The sequence below is a fragment of the Anomaloglossus baeobatrachus genome, unplaced genomic scaffold (genome assembly GCF_048569485.1).
Source record: "Anomaloglossus baeobatrachus isolate aAnoBae1 unplaced genomic scaffold, aAnoBae1.hap1 Scaffold_3609, whole genome shotgun sequence".
Taxonomy (NCBI): Eukaryota; Metazoa; Chordata; class Amphibia; order Anura; family Aromobatidae; genus Anomaloglossus; species Anomaloglossus baeobatrachus.
The window spans coordinates 33353-51650 of NW_027442963.1; the positions used below are offsets into that span (position 1 = coordinate 33353).

General features: G+C 53.5%; 1 protein-coding gene across 1 annotated transcript in view; it reads right to left on the minus strand.

Moving 5' to 3' along the window:
* The window catches only part of LOC142273412 (male-enhanced antigen 1-like), a 40056-nt gene extending 22347 nt beyond the window's left edge, over positions 1-17709 (minus strand). Inside the window, exons 1-2 of the mRNA XM_075332525.1 lie at positions 17520-17709; positions 5334-5424 (exon numbers count right to left, since the gene is read on the minus strand). Coding sequence (XP_075188640.1) covers positions 5334-5424; positions 17520-17708 — 280 coding nt within the window. The 5' untranslated portion in view covers position 17709. The remainder of the gene's footprint in view (positions 1-5333; positions 5425-17519) is intronic.
* Between the last annotated feature and the right edge of the window lie 589 nt (positions 17710-18298).

The window sequence follows — 18298 nt, forward strand, 5'->3', positions numbered from 1 at the left end:
GCTTTGCCCTCAATTATCCAGATGCGTATGTGTTATGTATGGGGGATTTTAATCTTGTGATGAATGAGGAGCAGGACAGGTTTCGGATGGATGGAGGGGGACAACATTCGGCCACACACTTGACTGATTTGCAGCAATGCGCGGAGGGAGGTGGGTGGATTGACCTTTGGTGACTCCGGCATCCTAACACCCGAGAATATACATGTCATTCTTCTACTAGATGCACGCTGTCCCGACTAGATTATATTTTTGGGTCGAGCAATATCGCAACCTGGGTGGATGACGTGGTACACGGGGTCATGTGCATATCAGATCACAGCCCAGTGATTCTTACTATGAAGACTAACCAAGGTGTTGGTAAACCCTTTTGGAGGTTAAACCCCTTTTGGCTGAAACTAATAGATCAAAGTGATAAAACACTGACCCAAATAGAGGATTTCCTGGAAGCCCACCCTAAACCCTGGAATATTAACTTGGTGTGGGACACTCTTAAAGCCTACCTTAGAGGGTGTTTGTCTTCAACCATAACATATCTTAAAAGAGTGACTAAAACTGAGGATGATATAGTAGAGGGGAGACTTAGGGACTTAGAGGCAATATATATATCGGCCCCAACCGATGGAAATAGGGCGGCCTGGATGCAATCATATAGGTTATATATGCAGCACTCTGAGACCAAGTCCAAACGCAAATTGTTCTTTACCCGACAATCATATTTTGAGCTTGGAAATCAATCCAGTAAATTATTGGCATATATGGTTAGGCAACACAACACTTCAAATACAATATTGGGTATACGGAGGATGGATGGCTCAATAGCTACATCCCCTGAGGATATTTTAGAGTGCTTTTGTGAATACTATAAAACCCTATACACTTTTAGAAATCCTCATGGAGTTCTGAGTTGCGTGACATATTTGTCGGATTTGGAGTTTCCCACTTTGAGTGGATCACAACGGGAGTCTCTGGAGGCGGACATCACACTGGATGAAGTGATTACTGCCATCTCGGATATGGCTAGGGGGAAATCTCCGGGTCCAGATGAGCTTCCCATAGAATTCTATAATAAATATTGTGACGTATTGGCCCCGATTCTTTTAGAGGTCTTCTCACATTTTTCAGCCGGTGACTCTCTACCTGCCTCCTTGTACGAAGCACATATAGTCGTGCTGAGGAAGGAGGGTAAAGACCCACTAGACTGCGGTTCATACCGTCCTATATCCCTAGTTAACGTGGATTACAAGATCTTTACCAAAATACTGGCTATCAGGCTTAATTCAGTCATATTGCGTATAGTTCACCCAGATCAAACCGGATTTATGCTTGGGAAAAACACCTCTATAAATATAAGATGGGTCCAGTCCATAGTGCAATATAGCACACTGGTCCAGGAGAACGAGTGGGCCTTGGCCTCGCTGGACGTGGCCAAGGCATTTGACTCGGTAGAATGGCCACTTTTATTTGCCTGCCTCCAGAGATTCGCCTTTGGGCCTAAATTCAGCAATTAGATTCATATATTGTATAAGTCCCCGACGGCCAGGGTACTGGTCAATGGCATTATATCTGCACCTTTCTCACTGAGACGGGGCACGAGACAGGGATGCCCTCTGTCTCCAGCATTGTTTGCACTAGTTATTGAAGCTTTGGCAATTAGAATCCGCTCTCATCCACAGATCACTGGAATCACTATAGCCGACCGCACAGATCAAATAGGATTGTATGCGGATGACATGGTTGTCTTCTTAGATCGAGTGCAAGAGACTCTACCGGTGGTTATAGACACTATAGATACATTTGGGGAGTTTTCGGGACTACGCATCAACTGGGATAAGTCGGCTTTGATGCCATTAATGCATGGGTCTGGAATTTCAATGGAGGGTAGGTCACCTCTGCAAGTGGTAACTAGCTTTAAATACCTGGGAATACACATACAGAAAGCCCATACACTAGACCTGCAGACGAGTATAACACCACTTCTGGAGCACATTAAGCTTAAATATAACTTGTGGAGCAAGCTACCCCTGTCAGTGGTTGGCAGAATAAATTTAATCAAAATGATATTACTTCCAAAGCTTAGTTATACACTACAACATAGTGCAGTATCAGTGCCCAAATCCTTCTTCTCAATGCTGAACTCGCTTACTACCTCTTTCATATGGGGGAAATCCAGACCCAAACTTCGGTTATCCATTTTACAGAGATCCAGAAGACTGGGAGGGATGGCTTTACCGGAGTTCTTCCTCTACTACCTCGCGGGACAGCTTAGGGCACTAGAGACTTGGATGCCTGGATGTCAGCTGCCAAACTCTGAGAGTCACTTGGCACACGCGGCTGGGACTGATTGTTTAGTGGGTTTTCTGGAATCAGATGGACTGAGAACACCACGGCAATTACCCCTCCTCAGGTTGGCAAGATTAGTCTGGCGACAAGCCAAGAGGGTGGTACACTTCGAAGGGGTGGTGGCGGGACTCCCATTATGGGGGAATAGCCACTTCCATACTCTGAGAGATCACCCCTCGGCGCAATTCTGGGCCACTCACAGCGTCAGTGCATTAGGTGATCTTTCTGTCCCGGGAACCACAACCTTCAAGTCATTTGACCAAGTCCAGATTGAATATAATCTTCTAAGATCACAGTTTTTTAGATACCTGCAGATTCGCACAGCGATTCAATCCCACATACAGAACATTGGAGTGAGGAAATTGATATCATCACTTCCTATGATAGGTATTCTAAAATCACAAGGACCTCGAGGCCTCATCTCAGCTATATACACTTACCTGCTGTCGGTGGGGGTGGCGTCGGACCCCTTGCCAGCCCAGGATAGATGGAAATCTCTAATTCCCTCTCTACAGGGAGAGGAATGGGAAGAGATATTGGAATCTCCGGCTGCGGTATCCCCATCAGTTAATAATAAGTTGATTCAATGCTACATTGTCCACCAGGCATACCTTACTCCAACTCCATTATTTAGTATGGGCCGTTCTCGTACATCGGAGTGCCCGAGGCGTCATCTCTCAGGGGCAAATTTCATACATATGATCTGGAGCTGTCCCAATATATCCTCTTATAGGAGGGGAGTGACATCTCTGCGGACATCGATTGTGTGGATTCCTGTTTTGTGTGACCCTTTGATATGCCTGTTTGGGGGGTGGAGGAAGAGTCCTGGGATCATTACATGACAATATTCCTCAGAGAGGCTAGAGGCCGGAGGAGAGGAGAGGGAGGTGGTGCTAGAGGACGGAGGAGAGGAGAGGGAGGTGGTGCTGGAGGCCGGAGGAGAGGAGAGGGAGGTGGTGCTAGAGGCCGGAGGAGAGGAGAGGGAGGTGGTGCTGGAGGCCGGAGGAGAGGAGAGGGAGGTGGTGCTGGAGGCCGGAGGAGAGGAGAGGGAGGTGGTGCTGGAGGACGGAGGAGAGGAGAGGGAGGTGGTGCTAGAGGCCGGAGGAGAGGAGAGGGAGGTGGTGCTAGAGGCCAGAGGAGAGGAGAGGGAGGTGGTGCTGGAGGCCGGAGGAGAGGAGAGGGAGGTGGTGCTGGAGGACGGAGGAGAGGAGAGGGAGGTGGTGCTGGAGGACGGAGGAGAGGAGAGGGAGGTGGTGCTAGAGGCCAGAGGAGAGGGAGGTGGTGCTAGAGGCCGGAGGAGAGGAGAGGGAGGTGGTGCTGGAGGCCGGAGGAGAGGAGAGGGAGGTGGTGCTGGAGGACGGAGGAGAGGAGAGGGAGGTGGTGCTGGAGGCCGGAGGAGAGGAGAGGGAGGTGGTGCTGGAGGACGGAGGAGAGGAGAGGGAGGTGGTGCTGGAGGACAGAGGAGAGGAGAGGGAGGTGGTGCTGGAGGCCGGAGGAGAGGAGAGGGAGGTGGTTCTGGGGGACGGAGGAGAGAATTGAAAGTGTTGAATAGCTGTTTAGGGTTGTGAGAGAGAGAGGTTATGAGGGGTGAGAAGTAGGTTTGTTTTGCAGCAGTGAGTGTAGACTTGAAGGTGGTGAGGGACTCTTTATATACTCTTTATATACAATGTGGCGCCTCTTCTCTTCTGTCCATACAAGGTGGCACCTCTTCTGTCCATACAAGGTGGCGCCTCTTCTCTTCTGTCCATACAAGGTGGCGCCTCTTCTCTTCTGTCCATACAAGGTGGCGCCTCTTCTGTCCATAGAAGGTGGCGCCTCTTCTGTCCATACAAGGTGGCGCCTCTTCTCTTCTGTCCATACAAGGTGGCGCCTCTTCTGTCCATACAAGGTGGCGCTTCTTCTCTTCTGTCCATACAAGGTGGCGCCTCTTCTGTCCATAGAAGGTGGCGCCTCTTCTCTTCTGTCCATACAAGGTGGCGCCTCTTCTCTTCTGTCCATACAAGGTGGCGCCTCTTCTCTTCTGTCCATACAAGGTGGCGCCTCTTCTCTTCTGTCCATACAAGGTGGCGCCTCTTCTGTCCATACAAGGTGGCGCCTCTTCTGTCCATACAAGGTGGCGCCTCTTCTGTCCATACAAGGTGGCGCCTCTTCTCTTCTGTCCATACAAGGTGGCGCCTCTTCTCTTCTGTCCATACAAGGTGGCGCCTCTTCTCTTCTGTCCATACAAGGTGGCGCCTCTTCTCTTCTGTCCATACAAGGTGGCGCCTCTTCTCTTCTGTCCATACAAGGTGGCGCCTCTTCTCTTCTGTCCATACAATGTGGCGCCTTTTCACTGTAGGCCAGCCAATGCGTTCTTTGGTAAACTAACCTTTCCACACATCTTCTTCAGCGTTGGGACATTACGAGGGTTTCTTGCGATAGTTTGGCTTCATGTAGGAGTCTTCTGACGATTGCAGGACTTGTTTTTGTTTGGTCTGTACGGATGGTCAGATTTCTGGTTGTACCATGTGTTTCGGGTCATCTGCCGCCCTCCTTTACATAAAGGCCATCATTGACACCTGTTTCTTCACAGAATCAATGACCGCACTAACTGAACGCCGCACTGCAATTAATTAGAACACCCCTCACATTATAGGAGTCATTACACCCAATTAGCAGTGTGCAGGTCATGGCTGCTGATTAGTTGCCCAATACTCGCCCACACCTAGTCAGGAATACCCCTGTTGTATGGTCCTTTCCCCCACAAGACAGTGAACACATTAGTGGTGTTAGACGGCTTTGCTTTACACATAACTATACACAGAGGGGCCTCAGTGAGGGGAGAATGGCCGAAACACCTGTTCAACCCAATTGTGTGGAGTAATAGGAAAAACAAATAAACCTGGTCATTCTACAGGCCGGCGACATAACATATACATAACATATACATAACATAGTGTCCGACCCCCTCAGGTCATCGCTCACTTGTCAGTCACCAAAGTGCGGATAAATACCTGCATCCATTGGAATGGAGCTCTGTGCAGCGGGATCCTCGTCCTCATCCTCACTGTCCACAGGGGGGTCGGGAAGGTGCAGACGCATGGCCTAAAAGAGAGGGAGCGACTGTCACTGGAGCATTCAGTGTGCGAGACCCCCGGGCTGAACATAATCTCAAGGCAGAAGCCACTCCAGTGCTGTCCCTTATATTGTACACACACAAATAAGACTGGAGCAGCAGCCATCTCCTCTAGGCTCTTCCGTCCCTATAATGTTCTACGACTTAAACAAGCAGCACATTCAAAACTGCGGGGGAGCCTAGCGGCCGAGCCTCCCCGAGCTGCGGGGGAGCCTAGCGGCCGAGCCTCCCCGAGCTGCGGGGGAGCCTAGCGGCCGAGCCTCCCCGAGCTGTGGGGGAGCCTAGCGGCCGAGCCTCCCCGAGCTGCGGGGGAGCCTAGCGGCCGAGCCTCCCCGAGCTGCGGGGGAGCCTAGCGGCCGAGCCTCCCCGAGCTGCGGGGGAGCCTAGCGGCCGAGCCTCCCCGAGCTGCGGGGGAGCCTAGCGGCCGAGCCTCCCCGAGCTGCGGGGGAGCCTAGCGGCCGAGCCGCCCCGAGCTGCGGGGGAGCCTAGCGGCCGAGCCGCCCCGAGCTGCGGGGGAGCCTAGCGGCCGAGCCGCCCCGAGCTGCGGGTGAGCCTAGGGGCCGAGCCGCCCCGAGCTGCGGGGGAGCCTAGCGGCCGAGCCTCCCCGAGCTGCGGGGGAGCCTAGGGGCCGAGCCGCCCCGAGCTGCGGGGGAGCCTAGGGGCCGAGCCGCCCCGAGCTGCGGGTGAGCCTAGGGGCCGAGCCGCCCCGAGCTGCGGGTGAGCCTAGGGGCCGAGCCTCCCCGAGCTGCGGGGGAGCCTAGGGGCCGAGCCGCCCCGAGCTGCGGGGGAGCCTAGGGGCCGAGCCGCCCCGAGCTGCGGGGGAGCCTAGGGGCCGAGCCGCCCCGAGCTGCGGGTGAGCCTAGGGGCCGAGCCGCCCCGAGCTGCGGGGGAGCCTAGCGGCCGAGCCTCCCCGAGCTGCGGGGGAGCCTAGCGGCCGAGCCTCCCCGAGCTGCGGGGGAGCCTAGCGGCCGAGCCTCCCCGAGCTGCGGGGGAGCCTAGCGGCCGAGCCGCCCCGAGCTGCGGGGGAGCCTAGCGGCCGAGCCGCCCCGAGCTGCGGGGGAGCCTAGCGGCCGAGCCGCCCCGAGCTGCGGGTGAGCCTAGGGGCCGAGCCGCCCCGAGCTGCGGGGGAGCCTAGCGGCCGAGCCTCCCCGAGCTGCGGGGGAGCCTAGCGGCCGAGCCGCCCCGAGCATTTATCCTGCATCTCGCTGTACTGAGGCTGATGGAGGCAGTCGGTGTACTGAGGCTGATGGAGGCAGTCAGTGTAATGAGGCTGATGGAGGCAGTCGGTGTAATGAGGCTGATGGAGGCAGTCGGTGTAATGAGGCTGATGGAGGCAGTCGGTATAATGAGGCTGATGGAGGCAGTCGGTGTAATGAGGCTGATGGAGGCAGTCGGTGTACTGAGGCTGATGGAGGCAGTCGGTGTAATGAGGCTGATGGAGGCAGTCGGTGTACTGAGGCTGATGGAGGCAGTCGGTGTAATGAGGCTGATGGAGGCAGTCGGTGTACTGAGGCTGATGGAGGCAGTCGGTGTACTGAGGCTGATGGAGGCAGTCGGTGTACTGAGGCTGATGGAGGCAGTCGGTGTACTGAGGCTGATGGAGGCAGTCGGTGTACTGAGGCTGATGGAGGCAGTCGGTGTACTGAGGCTGATGGAGGCAGTCGGTGTACTGAGGCTGATGGAGGCAGTCGGTGTACTGAGGCTGATGGAGGCAGTCGGTGTACTGAGGCTGATGGAGGCAGTCGGTGTACTGAGGCTGATGGAGGCAGTCGGTGTACTGAGGCTGATGGAGGCAGTCGGTGTACTGAGGCTGATGGAGGCAGTCGGTGTACTGAGGCTGATGGAGGCAGTCGGTGTACTGAGGCTGATGGAGGCAGTCGGTGTACTGAGGCTGATGGAGGCAGTCGGTGTACTGAGGCTGATGGAGGCAGTCGGTGTACTGAGGCTGATGGAGGCAGTCGGTGTACTGAGGCTGATGGAGGCAGTCGGTGTACTGAGGCTGATGGAGGCAGTCGGTGTAATGAGGCTGATGGAGGCAGTCAGTGTACTGAGGCTGATGGAGGCAGTCAGTGTAATGAGGCTGATGGAGGCAGTCGGTATAATGAGGCTGATGGAGGCAGTCGGTGTAATGAGGCTGATGGAGGCAGTCGGTGTAATGAGGCTGATGGAGGCAGTCGGTGTAATGAGGCTGATGGAGGCAGTCGGTGTAATGAGGCTGATGGAGGCAGTCGGTGTAATGAGGCTGATGGAGGCAGTCGGTGTAATGAGGCTGATGGAGGCAGTCGGTGTAATGGGGCTGATGGAGGCAGTCGGTGTAATGGGGCTGATGGAGGCAGTCGGTGTACTGAGGCTGATGGAGGCAGTCGGTGTAATGAGGCTGATGGAGGCAGTCGGTGTACTGAGGCTGATGGAGGCAGTCGGTGTACTGAGGCTGATGGAGGCAGTCGGTGTACTGAGGCTGATGGAGGCAGTCGGTGTAATGAGGCTGATGGAGGCAGGCAGTGTACTGAGGCTGATGGAGGCAGTCGGTGTACTGAGGCTGATGGAGGCAGTCGGTGTAATGAGGCTGATGGAGGCAGTCGGTGTACTGAGGCTGATGGAGGCAGTCAGTGTACTGAGGCTGATGGAGGCAGTCAGTGTACTGAGGCTGATGGAGGCAGTCGGTGTACTGAGGCTGATGGAGGCAGTCGGTGTAATGGGGCTGATGGAGGCAGTCGGTGTACTGAGGCTGATGGAGGCAGTCGGTGTAATGAGGCTGATGGAGGCAGTCGGTGTACTGAGGCTGATGGAGGCAGTCGGTGTACTGAGGCTGATGGAGGCAGTCGGTGTACTGAGGCTGATGGAGGCAGTCGGTGTAATGAGGCTGATGGAGGCAGGCAGTGTACTGAGGCTGATGGAGGCAGTCGGTGTACTGAGGCTGATGGAGGCAGTCGGTGTACTGAGGCTGATGGAGGCAGTCGGTGTACTGAGGCTGATGGAGGCAGTCGGTGTACTGAGGCTGATGGAGGCAGTCGGTGTACTGAGGCTGATGGAGGCAGTCGGTGTACTGAGGCTGATGGAGGCAGTCGGTGTAATGAGGCTGATGGAGGCAGTCGGTGTAATGAGGCTGATGGAGGCAGTGTACTGAGGCTGATGGAGGCAGTCAGTGTACTGAGGCTGATGGAGGCAGTCAGTGTAATGAGGCTGATGGAGGCAGTCAGTGTAATGAGGCTGATGGAGGCAGTCGGTGTAATGAGGCTGATGGAGGCAGTCGGTGTAATGAGGCTGATGGAGGCAGTCGGTGTAATGAGGCTGATGGAGGCAGTCGGTGTAATGAGGCTGATGGAGGCAGTCAGTGTAATGAGGCTGATGGAGGCAGTCAGTGTAATGAGGCTGATGGAGGCAGTCAGTGTAATGAGGCTGATGGAGGCAGTCAGTGTAATGAGGCTGATGGAGGCAGTCGGTGTAATGAGGCTGATGGCGGCAGTCGGTGTAATGAGGCTGATGGCGGCAGTCGGTGTAATGAGGCTGATGGCGGCAGTCGGTGTAATGAGGCTGATGGAGGCAGTCGGTGTAATGAGGCTGATGGAGGCAGTCGGTGTAATGAGGCTGATGGAGGCAGTCGGTGTAATGAGGCTGATGGAGGCAGTCGGTGTAATGAGGCTGATGGAGGCAGTCAGTGTACTGAGGCTGATGGAGGCAGTCGGTGTAATGAGGCTGATGGAGGCAGTCGGTGTAATGAGGCTGATGGAGGCAGTCGGTGTAATGAGGCTGATGGAGGCAGTCGGTGTAATGAGGCTGATGGAGGCAGTCGGTGTAATGAGGCTGATGGAGGCAGTCGGTGTAATGAGGCTGATGGAGGCAGTCGGTGTAATGAGGCTGATGGAGGCAGTCGGTGTAATGAGGCTGATGGAGGCAGTCGGTGTACTGAGGCTGATGGAGGCAGTCGGTGTAATGAGGCTGATGGAGGCAGTCGGTGTACTGAGGCTGATGGAGGCAGTCGGTGTACTGAGGCTGATGGAGGCAGTCGGTGTACTGAGGCTGATGGAGGCAGTCGGTGTAATGAGGCTGATGGAGGCAGGCAGTGTACTGAGGCTGATGGAGGCAGTCGGTGTACTGAGGCTGATGGAGGCAGTCGGTGTACTGAGGCTGATGGAGGCAGTCGGTGTACTGAGGCTGATGGAGGCAGTCGGTGTACTGAGGCTGATGGAGGCAGTCGGTGTACTGAGGCTGATGGAGGCAGTCGGTGTACTGAGGCTGATGGAGGCAGTCGGTGTAATGAGGCTGATGGAGGCAGTCAGTGTACTGAGGCTGATGGAGGCAGTCAGTGTACTGAGGCTGATGGAGGCAGTCAGTGTACTGAGGCTGATGGAGGCAGTCAGTGTAATGAGGCTGATGGAGGCAGTGTAATGAGGCTGATGGAGGCAGTGTAATGAGGCTGATGGAGGCAGTCAGTGTAATGAGGCTGATGGAGGCAGGCAGTGTAATGAGGCTGATGGAGGCAGGCAGTGTAATGAGGCTGATGGAGGCAGTCGGTGTAATGAGGCTGATGGAGGCAGTCGGTGTACTGAGGCTGATGGAGGCAGTCGGTGTACTGAGGCTGATGGAGGCAGTCGGTGTACTGAGGCTGATGGAGGCAGTCGGTGTACTGAGGCTGATGGAGGCAGTCGGTGTAATGAGGCTGATGGAGGCAGGCAGTGTACTGAGCCTGATGGAGGCAGTCGGTGTACTGAGGCTGATGGAGGCAGTCGGTGTACTGAGGCTGATGGAGGCAGTCGGTGTACTGAGGCTGATGGAGGCAGTCGGTGTACTGAGGCTGATGGAGGCAGTCGGTGTAATGAGGCTGATGGAGGCAGTGTAATGAGGCTGATGGAGGCAGTCAGTGTACTGAGGCTGATGGAGGCAGTCAGTGTAATGAGGCTGATGGAGGCAGTCAGTGTAATGAGGCTGATGGAGGCAGTCAGTGTAATGAGGCTGATGGAGGCAGTCAGTGTAATGAGGCTGATGGAGGCAGTCAGTGTAATGAGGCTGATGGAGGCAGGCAGTGTAATGAGGCTGATGGAGGCAGTCGGTGTAATGAGGCTGATGGAGGCAGTCGGTGTAATGAGGCTGATGGAGGCAGTCAGTGTAATGAGGCTGATGGAGGCAGGCAGTGTAATGAGGCTGATGGAGGCAGGCAGTGTAATGAGGCTGATGGAGGCAGTGTAATGAGGCTGATGGAGGCAGTGTAATGAGGCTGATGGAGGCAGTGTAATGAGGCTGATGGAGGCAGTGTAATGAGGCTGATGGAGGCAGTCAGTGTAATGAGGCTGATGGAGGCAGGCAGTGTAATGAGGCTGATGGAGGCAGTCGGTGTAATGAGGCTGCAGAGGATGCACAGAATGCACAGGATGCAAAGAATGCACAGGACGCACAGGATGCACAGAGAATGCACAGACAATGCACAGGATGCACAGGATGCACAGGATGCACAGGATGCACAGAGAATGCACAGAGAATGCACAGAGAATGCACAGGATGTACAGAATGCACAGGATGCACAGAGAATGCACAGGATGCACAGAATGCACAGAGAATGCACAGGATGCACAGAGAATGCACAGAGAATGCACAGGATGCACAGAATGCACAGGATGCACAGAGAATGCACAGGATGCACAGAATGCACAGGATGCACAGAGAATACACAGGATGCACAGAGAATGCACAGAGAATGCACAGGATGCACAGAATGCACAGAGAATGCACAGGATGCACAGAATGCACAGAGAATGCACAGGATGCACAGAATGCACAGAGAATGCACAGGATGCACAGAGAATGCACAGAGAATGCACAGGATGCACAGAATGCACAGGATGCACAGAGAATGCACAGGATGCACAGAGAATGCACAGGATGCACAGAGAATGCACAGGATGTACAGAATGCACAGGATGCACAGAGAATGCACAGGATGCACAGAGAATGCACAGGATGTACAGAATGCACAGGCTGCACAGAGAATACACAAAGAATACACAAAGAATGCACAGAGAATGCACAGGATGCACAGAATACACAGGATGCACAGGATGCACAGTATGCACAGACTGCACAGGATGCACAGAATACACAGGATGCACAGGATGCACAGTATGCACAGGATGCACAGTATGCACAGTATGCACAGGATGCACAGGATGCACAGGAGGCACAGACAATGCACAGACAATGCACAGACAATGCACAGGATGCACAGAGAATGCACAGAGAATGCACAGAGAATGCACAGGATGCACAGGATGCACAGAGAATGCACAGGAGGCACAGAGAATGCACAGAGAATGCACAGAGAATACACAGAGAATGCACAGGATGCACAGAGAATGCACAGAGAATGCACAGGATGCACAGGATGCACAGAGAATGCACAGGAGGCACAGAGAATGCACAGAGAATGCACAGGATGCACAGAGAATGCACAGGAGGCACAGAGAATGCACAGAGAATGCACAGGATGCACAGAGAATGCACAGAGAATGCACAGGAGGCACAGAGAATGCACAGGATGCACAGGACGCACAGAGAATGCACAGGATGCACATAATGCACAGAGAATGCACAGGATGCACAGAGAATGCACAGACTGCACAGAGAATGCACAGGATGCACATAATGCACAGACAATGCACAGAGAATGCACAGGATGCACAGAGAATGCACAGAGAATGCACAGGAGGCACAGAGAATGCACAGAGAATGCACAGGATGCACAGAGAATGCACAGGAGGCACAGAGAATGCACAGAGAATGCACAGGATGCACATAGAATGCACAGGAGGCACAGAGAATACACAGAGAATGCACAGGATGCACAGAGAATGCACAGAGAATGCACAGGAGGCACAGAGAATGCACAGGATGCACAGGACGCACAGAGAATGCACAGAGAATGCACAGGATGCACAGAGAATGCACAGGATGCACATAATGCACAGAGAATGCACAGGATGCACAGAGAATGCACAGGATGCACATAATGCACAGAGAATGCACAGGATGCACAGAGAATGCACAGACTGCACAGAGAATGCACAGGATGCACATAATGCACAGAGAATGCACAGGATGCACAGAGAATGCACAGACTGCACAGAGAATGCACAGGATGCACATAATGCACAGACAATGCACAGAGAATGCACAGGATGCACAGAGAATGCACAGGATGCACAGGAGGCACAGAGAATGCACAGGACGCACAGAGAATGCACAGGATGCACAGAGAATGCACAGAGAATGCACAGGACGCACAGGATGCACAGAGAATGCACAGGAGGCACAGAGAATGCACAGAGAATGCACAGGAGGCACAGAGAATGCACAGAGAATGCACAGGATGCACAGGATGCACAGAGAATGCACAGGAGGCACAGAGAATGCACAGAGAATGCACAGAGAATACACAGAGAATGCACAGGATGCACAGAGAATGCACAGGAGGCACAGAGAATGCACAGAGAATGCACAGGATGCACAGAGAATGCACAGGAGGCACAGAGAATACACAGAGAATGCACAGGATGCACAGAGAATGCACAGGATGCACAGAGAATGCACAGAGAATGCACAGGAGGCACAGAGAATGCACAGGATGCACAGGACGCACAGAGAATGCACAGAGAATGCAAAGGATGCACAGAGAATGCACAGGATGCACATAATGCACAGAGAATGCACAGGATGCACAGAGAATGCACAGACTGCACAGAGAATGCACAGGATGCACATGATGCACAGAGAATGCACAGACTGCACAGGATGCACAGATAATGCACAGGATGCACAGGAGGCACAGAGAATGCACAGGACGCACAGAGAATGCACAGGATGCACAGAGAATGCACAGGACGCACAGGATGCACAGAGAATGCACAGGATGCACAGAGAATGCACAGGATGCACAGAGAATGCACAGGATGCACAGAGAATGCACAGAGAATGCACAGGATGCACAGAGAATGCACAGGATGCACAGGATGCACAGAATACACAGAATGCACAGGACGCACAGAGAATGCACAGGACGCACAGAGAATGCACAGGATGCACAGAGAATGCACAGGATGCACAGAGAATGCACAGGATGCACAGAGAATGCAGAGAATGCACAGAGAATGCACAGGATGCACAGAGAATGCACAGAGAATGCACAGGATGCACAGAGAATGCAGAGAATGCACAGGATGCACAGAGAATGCACAGGATGCACAGAGAATGCACAGGATGCACAGACTGCCCAGGATGCACAGAGAATGCACAGACTGCACAGAGAATGCACAGGATGCACAGGATGCACAGAGAATGCACAGACTGCACAGGATGCACAGATAATGCACAGGATGCACAGGAGGCACAGAGAATGCACAGGACGCACAGAGAATGCACAGGATGCACAGAGAATGCACAGAGAATGCACAGGACGCACAGGACGCACAGGATGCACAGAGAATGCACAGGATGCACAGAGAATGCACAGGATGCACAGAGAATGCACAGGATGCACAGAGAATGCACAGAGAATGCACAGGATGCACAGAGAATGCACAGGATGCACAGGATGCACAGAATACACAGGATGCACAGAGAATGCACAGGATGCACAGAGAATGCACAGGATGCACAGAGAATGCACAGGATGCACAGAGAATGCACAGACTGCACAGAGAATGCACAGGATGCACAGGATGCACAGAGAATGCACAGACTGCACAGGATGCACAGATAATGCACAGGATGCACAGGAGGCACAGAGAATGCACAGGACGCACAGAGAATGCACAGGATGCACAGAGAATGCACAGAGAATGCACAGGACGCACAGGACGCACAGGATGCACAGAGAATGCACAGGATGCACAGAGAATGCACAGGATGCACAGAGAATGCACAGGATGCACAGAGAATGCACAGAGAATGCACAGGATGCACAGAGAATGCACAGGATGCACAGGATGCACAGAATACACAGGATGCACAGAGAATGCACAGGATGCACAGAGAATGCACAGGATGCACAGGATGCACAGAATACACAGGATGCACAGAGAATGCACAGGATGCACAGAGAATGCACAGGATGCACAGAGAATGCACAGGATGCACAGAGAATGCAGAGAATGCACAGAGAATGCACAGGATGCACAGAGAATGCACAGAGAATGCACAGGATGCACAGAGAATGCAGAGAATGCACAGGATGCACAGAGAATGCACAGGATGCACAGAGAATGCACAGGATGCACAGACTGCCCAGGATGCACAGAGAATGCACAGGATGCACAGGATGCACAGAGAATGCACAGGACGCACAGAGAATGCACAGGACGCACAGAGAATGCACAGGATGCACAGAGAATGCACAGGATGCACAGGACGCACAGAGAATGCACAGGATGCACAGAGAATGCACAGACTGCACAGAGAATGCACAGAGAATGCACAGGATGCACAGAGAATGCACAGGATGTACAGAATGCACAGACTGCACAGAGAATGCACAGAGAATGCACAGACTGCACAGAGAATGCACAGGATGCACAGAGAATGCACAGGATGCACAGAGAATGCACAGGATGCACAGACTGCACAGGACGCACAGGATGCACAGAGAATGCACAGAGAATGCACAGAGAATGCACAGGATGCACAGACTGCACAGAGAATGCACAGGATGCACAGACTGCACAGAGAATGCACAGAGAATGCACAGGATGCACAGAGAATGCACAGGATGCACAGAGAATGCACAGGATGCACAGAGAATGCACAGGATGCACAGAGAATGCACAGGATGCACAGAGAATGCACAGGATGCACAGACAATGCACAGGATGCACAGACTGCACAGGACGCACAGAGAATACACAGAGAATGCACAGAGAATGCACAGAGAATGCAGAGAGAATGCACAGACAATGCACAGGACGCACAGAGAATGCACAGACTGCACAGAAAATGCACAGGATGCACAGAGAATACACAGAGAATGCACAGAGAATGCACAGAGAATGCACAGAGAATGCACAGAGAATGCACAGACAATGCACAGGACGCACAGAGAATGCACAGAGAATGCACAGACTGCACAGAGAATGCACAGGATGCACAGAGAATGCACAGAGAATGCACAGGATGCACAGAGAATGCACAGGATGCACAGAGAATGCACAGGATGCACAGAGAATGCACAGAGAATGCACAGGATGCACAGAGAATGCACAGGATGCACAGAGAATGCACAGGATGCACAGACTGCACAGACTGCACAGACTGCACAGAGAATGCACAGGATGCACAGAGAATGCACAGGATGCACAGAATACACAGAATGCACAGGATGCACAGACTGCAGGATGCACAGGCTGCACAGACTGCAGGATGCACAGAGTGCACAGGATGCACAGACTGCAGGATGCACAGACTGCACAGGATGCACAGACTGCAGGATGCACAGACTGCAGGATGCACAGACTGCAGAGGATGCACAGACTGCAGGATGCACAGACTGCAGGATGCACAGACTGCAGGATGCACAGGATGCACAGAATGCACAGGATGCACAGACTGCAGGATGCACAGGATGCACAGGATGCACAGAATGCACAGGATGCAGGATGCACAGAGAATGCACAGCGCTTTCATCACCTCAAATAATGCAAGAATGTAATCAGTTCTTCCTTGTTTGATGGCTTGTGACTATCCATTTTCCTCTTTAAACTTTGTGAAGCACGCATGAATCGAGCCACATACAAGGTTATCCTGGCAGAACAGTTGCCTCCTTCTGCTCAGGCAATGTTCCCCAACTCTGAGGACTGGTTTTTCCAGCAGGACAATGCTACATGCCACACAGCTAGGTCATCAATGTGTGGATGAAGGACCACCACATCAACACCCTGTCATGTCCAGACAAATCTCCAGACCTGAACCCCATTGAAAACCTCTGGAATGTAATCAAGAGGAAGATGGATAATCACAAGCCATCAAACACAGAAGAACTGCTTACATTTCTGCACCAGGAGTGGCATAAGGTCACCCAAAAGCCGTGTGAAGACTGGAGGAAAGCGGCCAAGACGCAGGAAAGCTGGGATTAATAATGGTTATTCCACAAAATACTGATTTCTGAATCTTCCTGAGGTAAAACATTATTATATTGTTGTGTGTAAATGATGATGGACTTGTTTTCTTTGCATTATTTGAGGTGAAAGCGCTGTGCAGTCTGTGCACCCTCTGCAGTCTGTGCACCCTCTGCAGTCTGTGCACCCTCTGCAGTCTGTGCACCCTCTGCAGTCTGTGCACCCTCTGCAGTCTGTGCACCCTCTGCAGTCTGTGCACCCTCTGCAGTCTGTGCACCCTCTGCAGTCTGTGCACCCTCTGCAGTCTGTGCACCCTCTGCAGTCTGTGCACCCTCTGCAGTCTGTGCACCCTCTGCAGTCTGTGCACCCTCTGCAGTCTGTGCACCCTCTGCAGTCTGTGCATTCTCTGCAGTCTGTGCATTCTCTGCAGTCTGTGCATTGTTCTGTTATTTTCACAATTGTGCAGAGGACTCAGAATTATTCCCAGAGCTGTATATGTATATATATATATATATATATATATATATATATATATATATATATATACACACTGTATATGGACGACCCACAGGGGGTCCTGTGGAGGGTTTTTACATGGCAGGATTCACGTCAGCTGGGAGTAGGCTAGTGGCCGGGTCCACGTCAGCTGGGAGGAGGCTAGTGGCCGGGTCCACGTCAGCTGGGAGGAGGCTAGTGGCCGGGTCCACGTCAGCTGGGAGGAGGCTAGTGGCCGGGTCCACGTCAGCTGGGAGGAGGCTAGTGGCCGGGTCCACGTCAGCTGGGAGGAGGCTAGTGGCCGGGTCCACGTCAGCTGGGAGGAGGCTAGTGGCCGGGTCCACGTCAGCTGGGAGGAGGCTAGTGGCCGGGTCCACGTCAGCTGGGAGGAGGCTAGTGGCCGGGTCCACGTCAGCTGGGAGGAGGCTAGTGGCCGGTCACCCGCCTGGCAGCATGTAGGAGCTCAGAATCACCTGTAATCTCTCCTGCAAGTCACTCTCAGTCTGCGCTCCATCTTCTGGGTCTTGGTTCAGTGGTTGGTACTGGTATCCACTTTGCACCTCTTCATCTTCCTCTTCCTCCCCACCACTCCACTCTATTGGGGGATCCTGTGGTTCCCCGAGATCTTCACTCTGGTTTGGTAAGATTCTCTCTGGACCCATTCTCTGTAAACACACAACGTATGTCAGCAAAAAGAAAGCACAAAGTGGAGAAGTAACGGCCCCAGAGAGAGGAGACGCAGCCAGAGAGAGGAGACGCAGCCAGAGAGAGGAGACGCAGCCAGAGAGAGGAGACGCAGCCAGAGAGAGGAGACGCAGCCAGAGAGAGGAGACGCAGCCAGAGAGAGGAGACGCAGCCAGAGACAGAGGAGAGAGAGGAGACACAGCCAGAGAGAGGAGACGCAGCCAGAGAGAGGAGACACAGCCAGAGAGAGGAGACGCAGCCAGAGAGAGGAGACGCAGCCAGAGACAGGGGAGAGAGGAGACGCAGCCAGAGAGAGGAGACGCAGCCAGAGAGAGGAGACGCAGCCAGAGAGAGGAGACGCAGCCAGAGAGAGGAGACGCAGCCAGAGAGAGGAGACGCAGCCAGAGACAGAGGAGAGAGAGGAGACACAGCCAGAGAGAGGAGACGCAGCCAGAGAGAGGAGACGCAGCCAGAGAGAGGAGACGCAGCCAGAGAGAGGAGACGCAGCCAGAGACAGGGGAGAGAGGAGACGCAGCCAGAGAGAGGAGACGCAGCCAGAGAGAGGAGA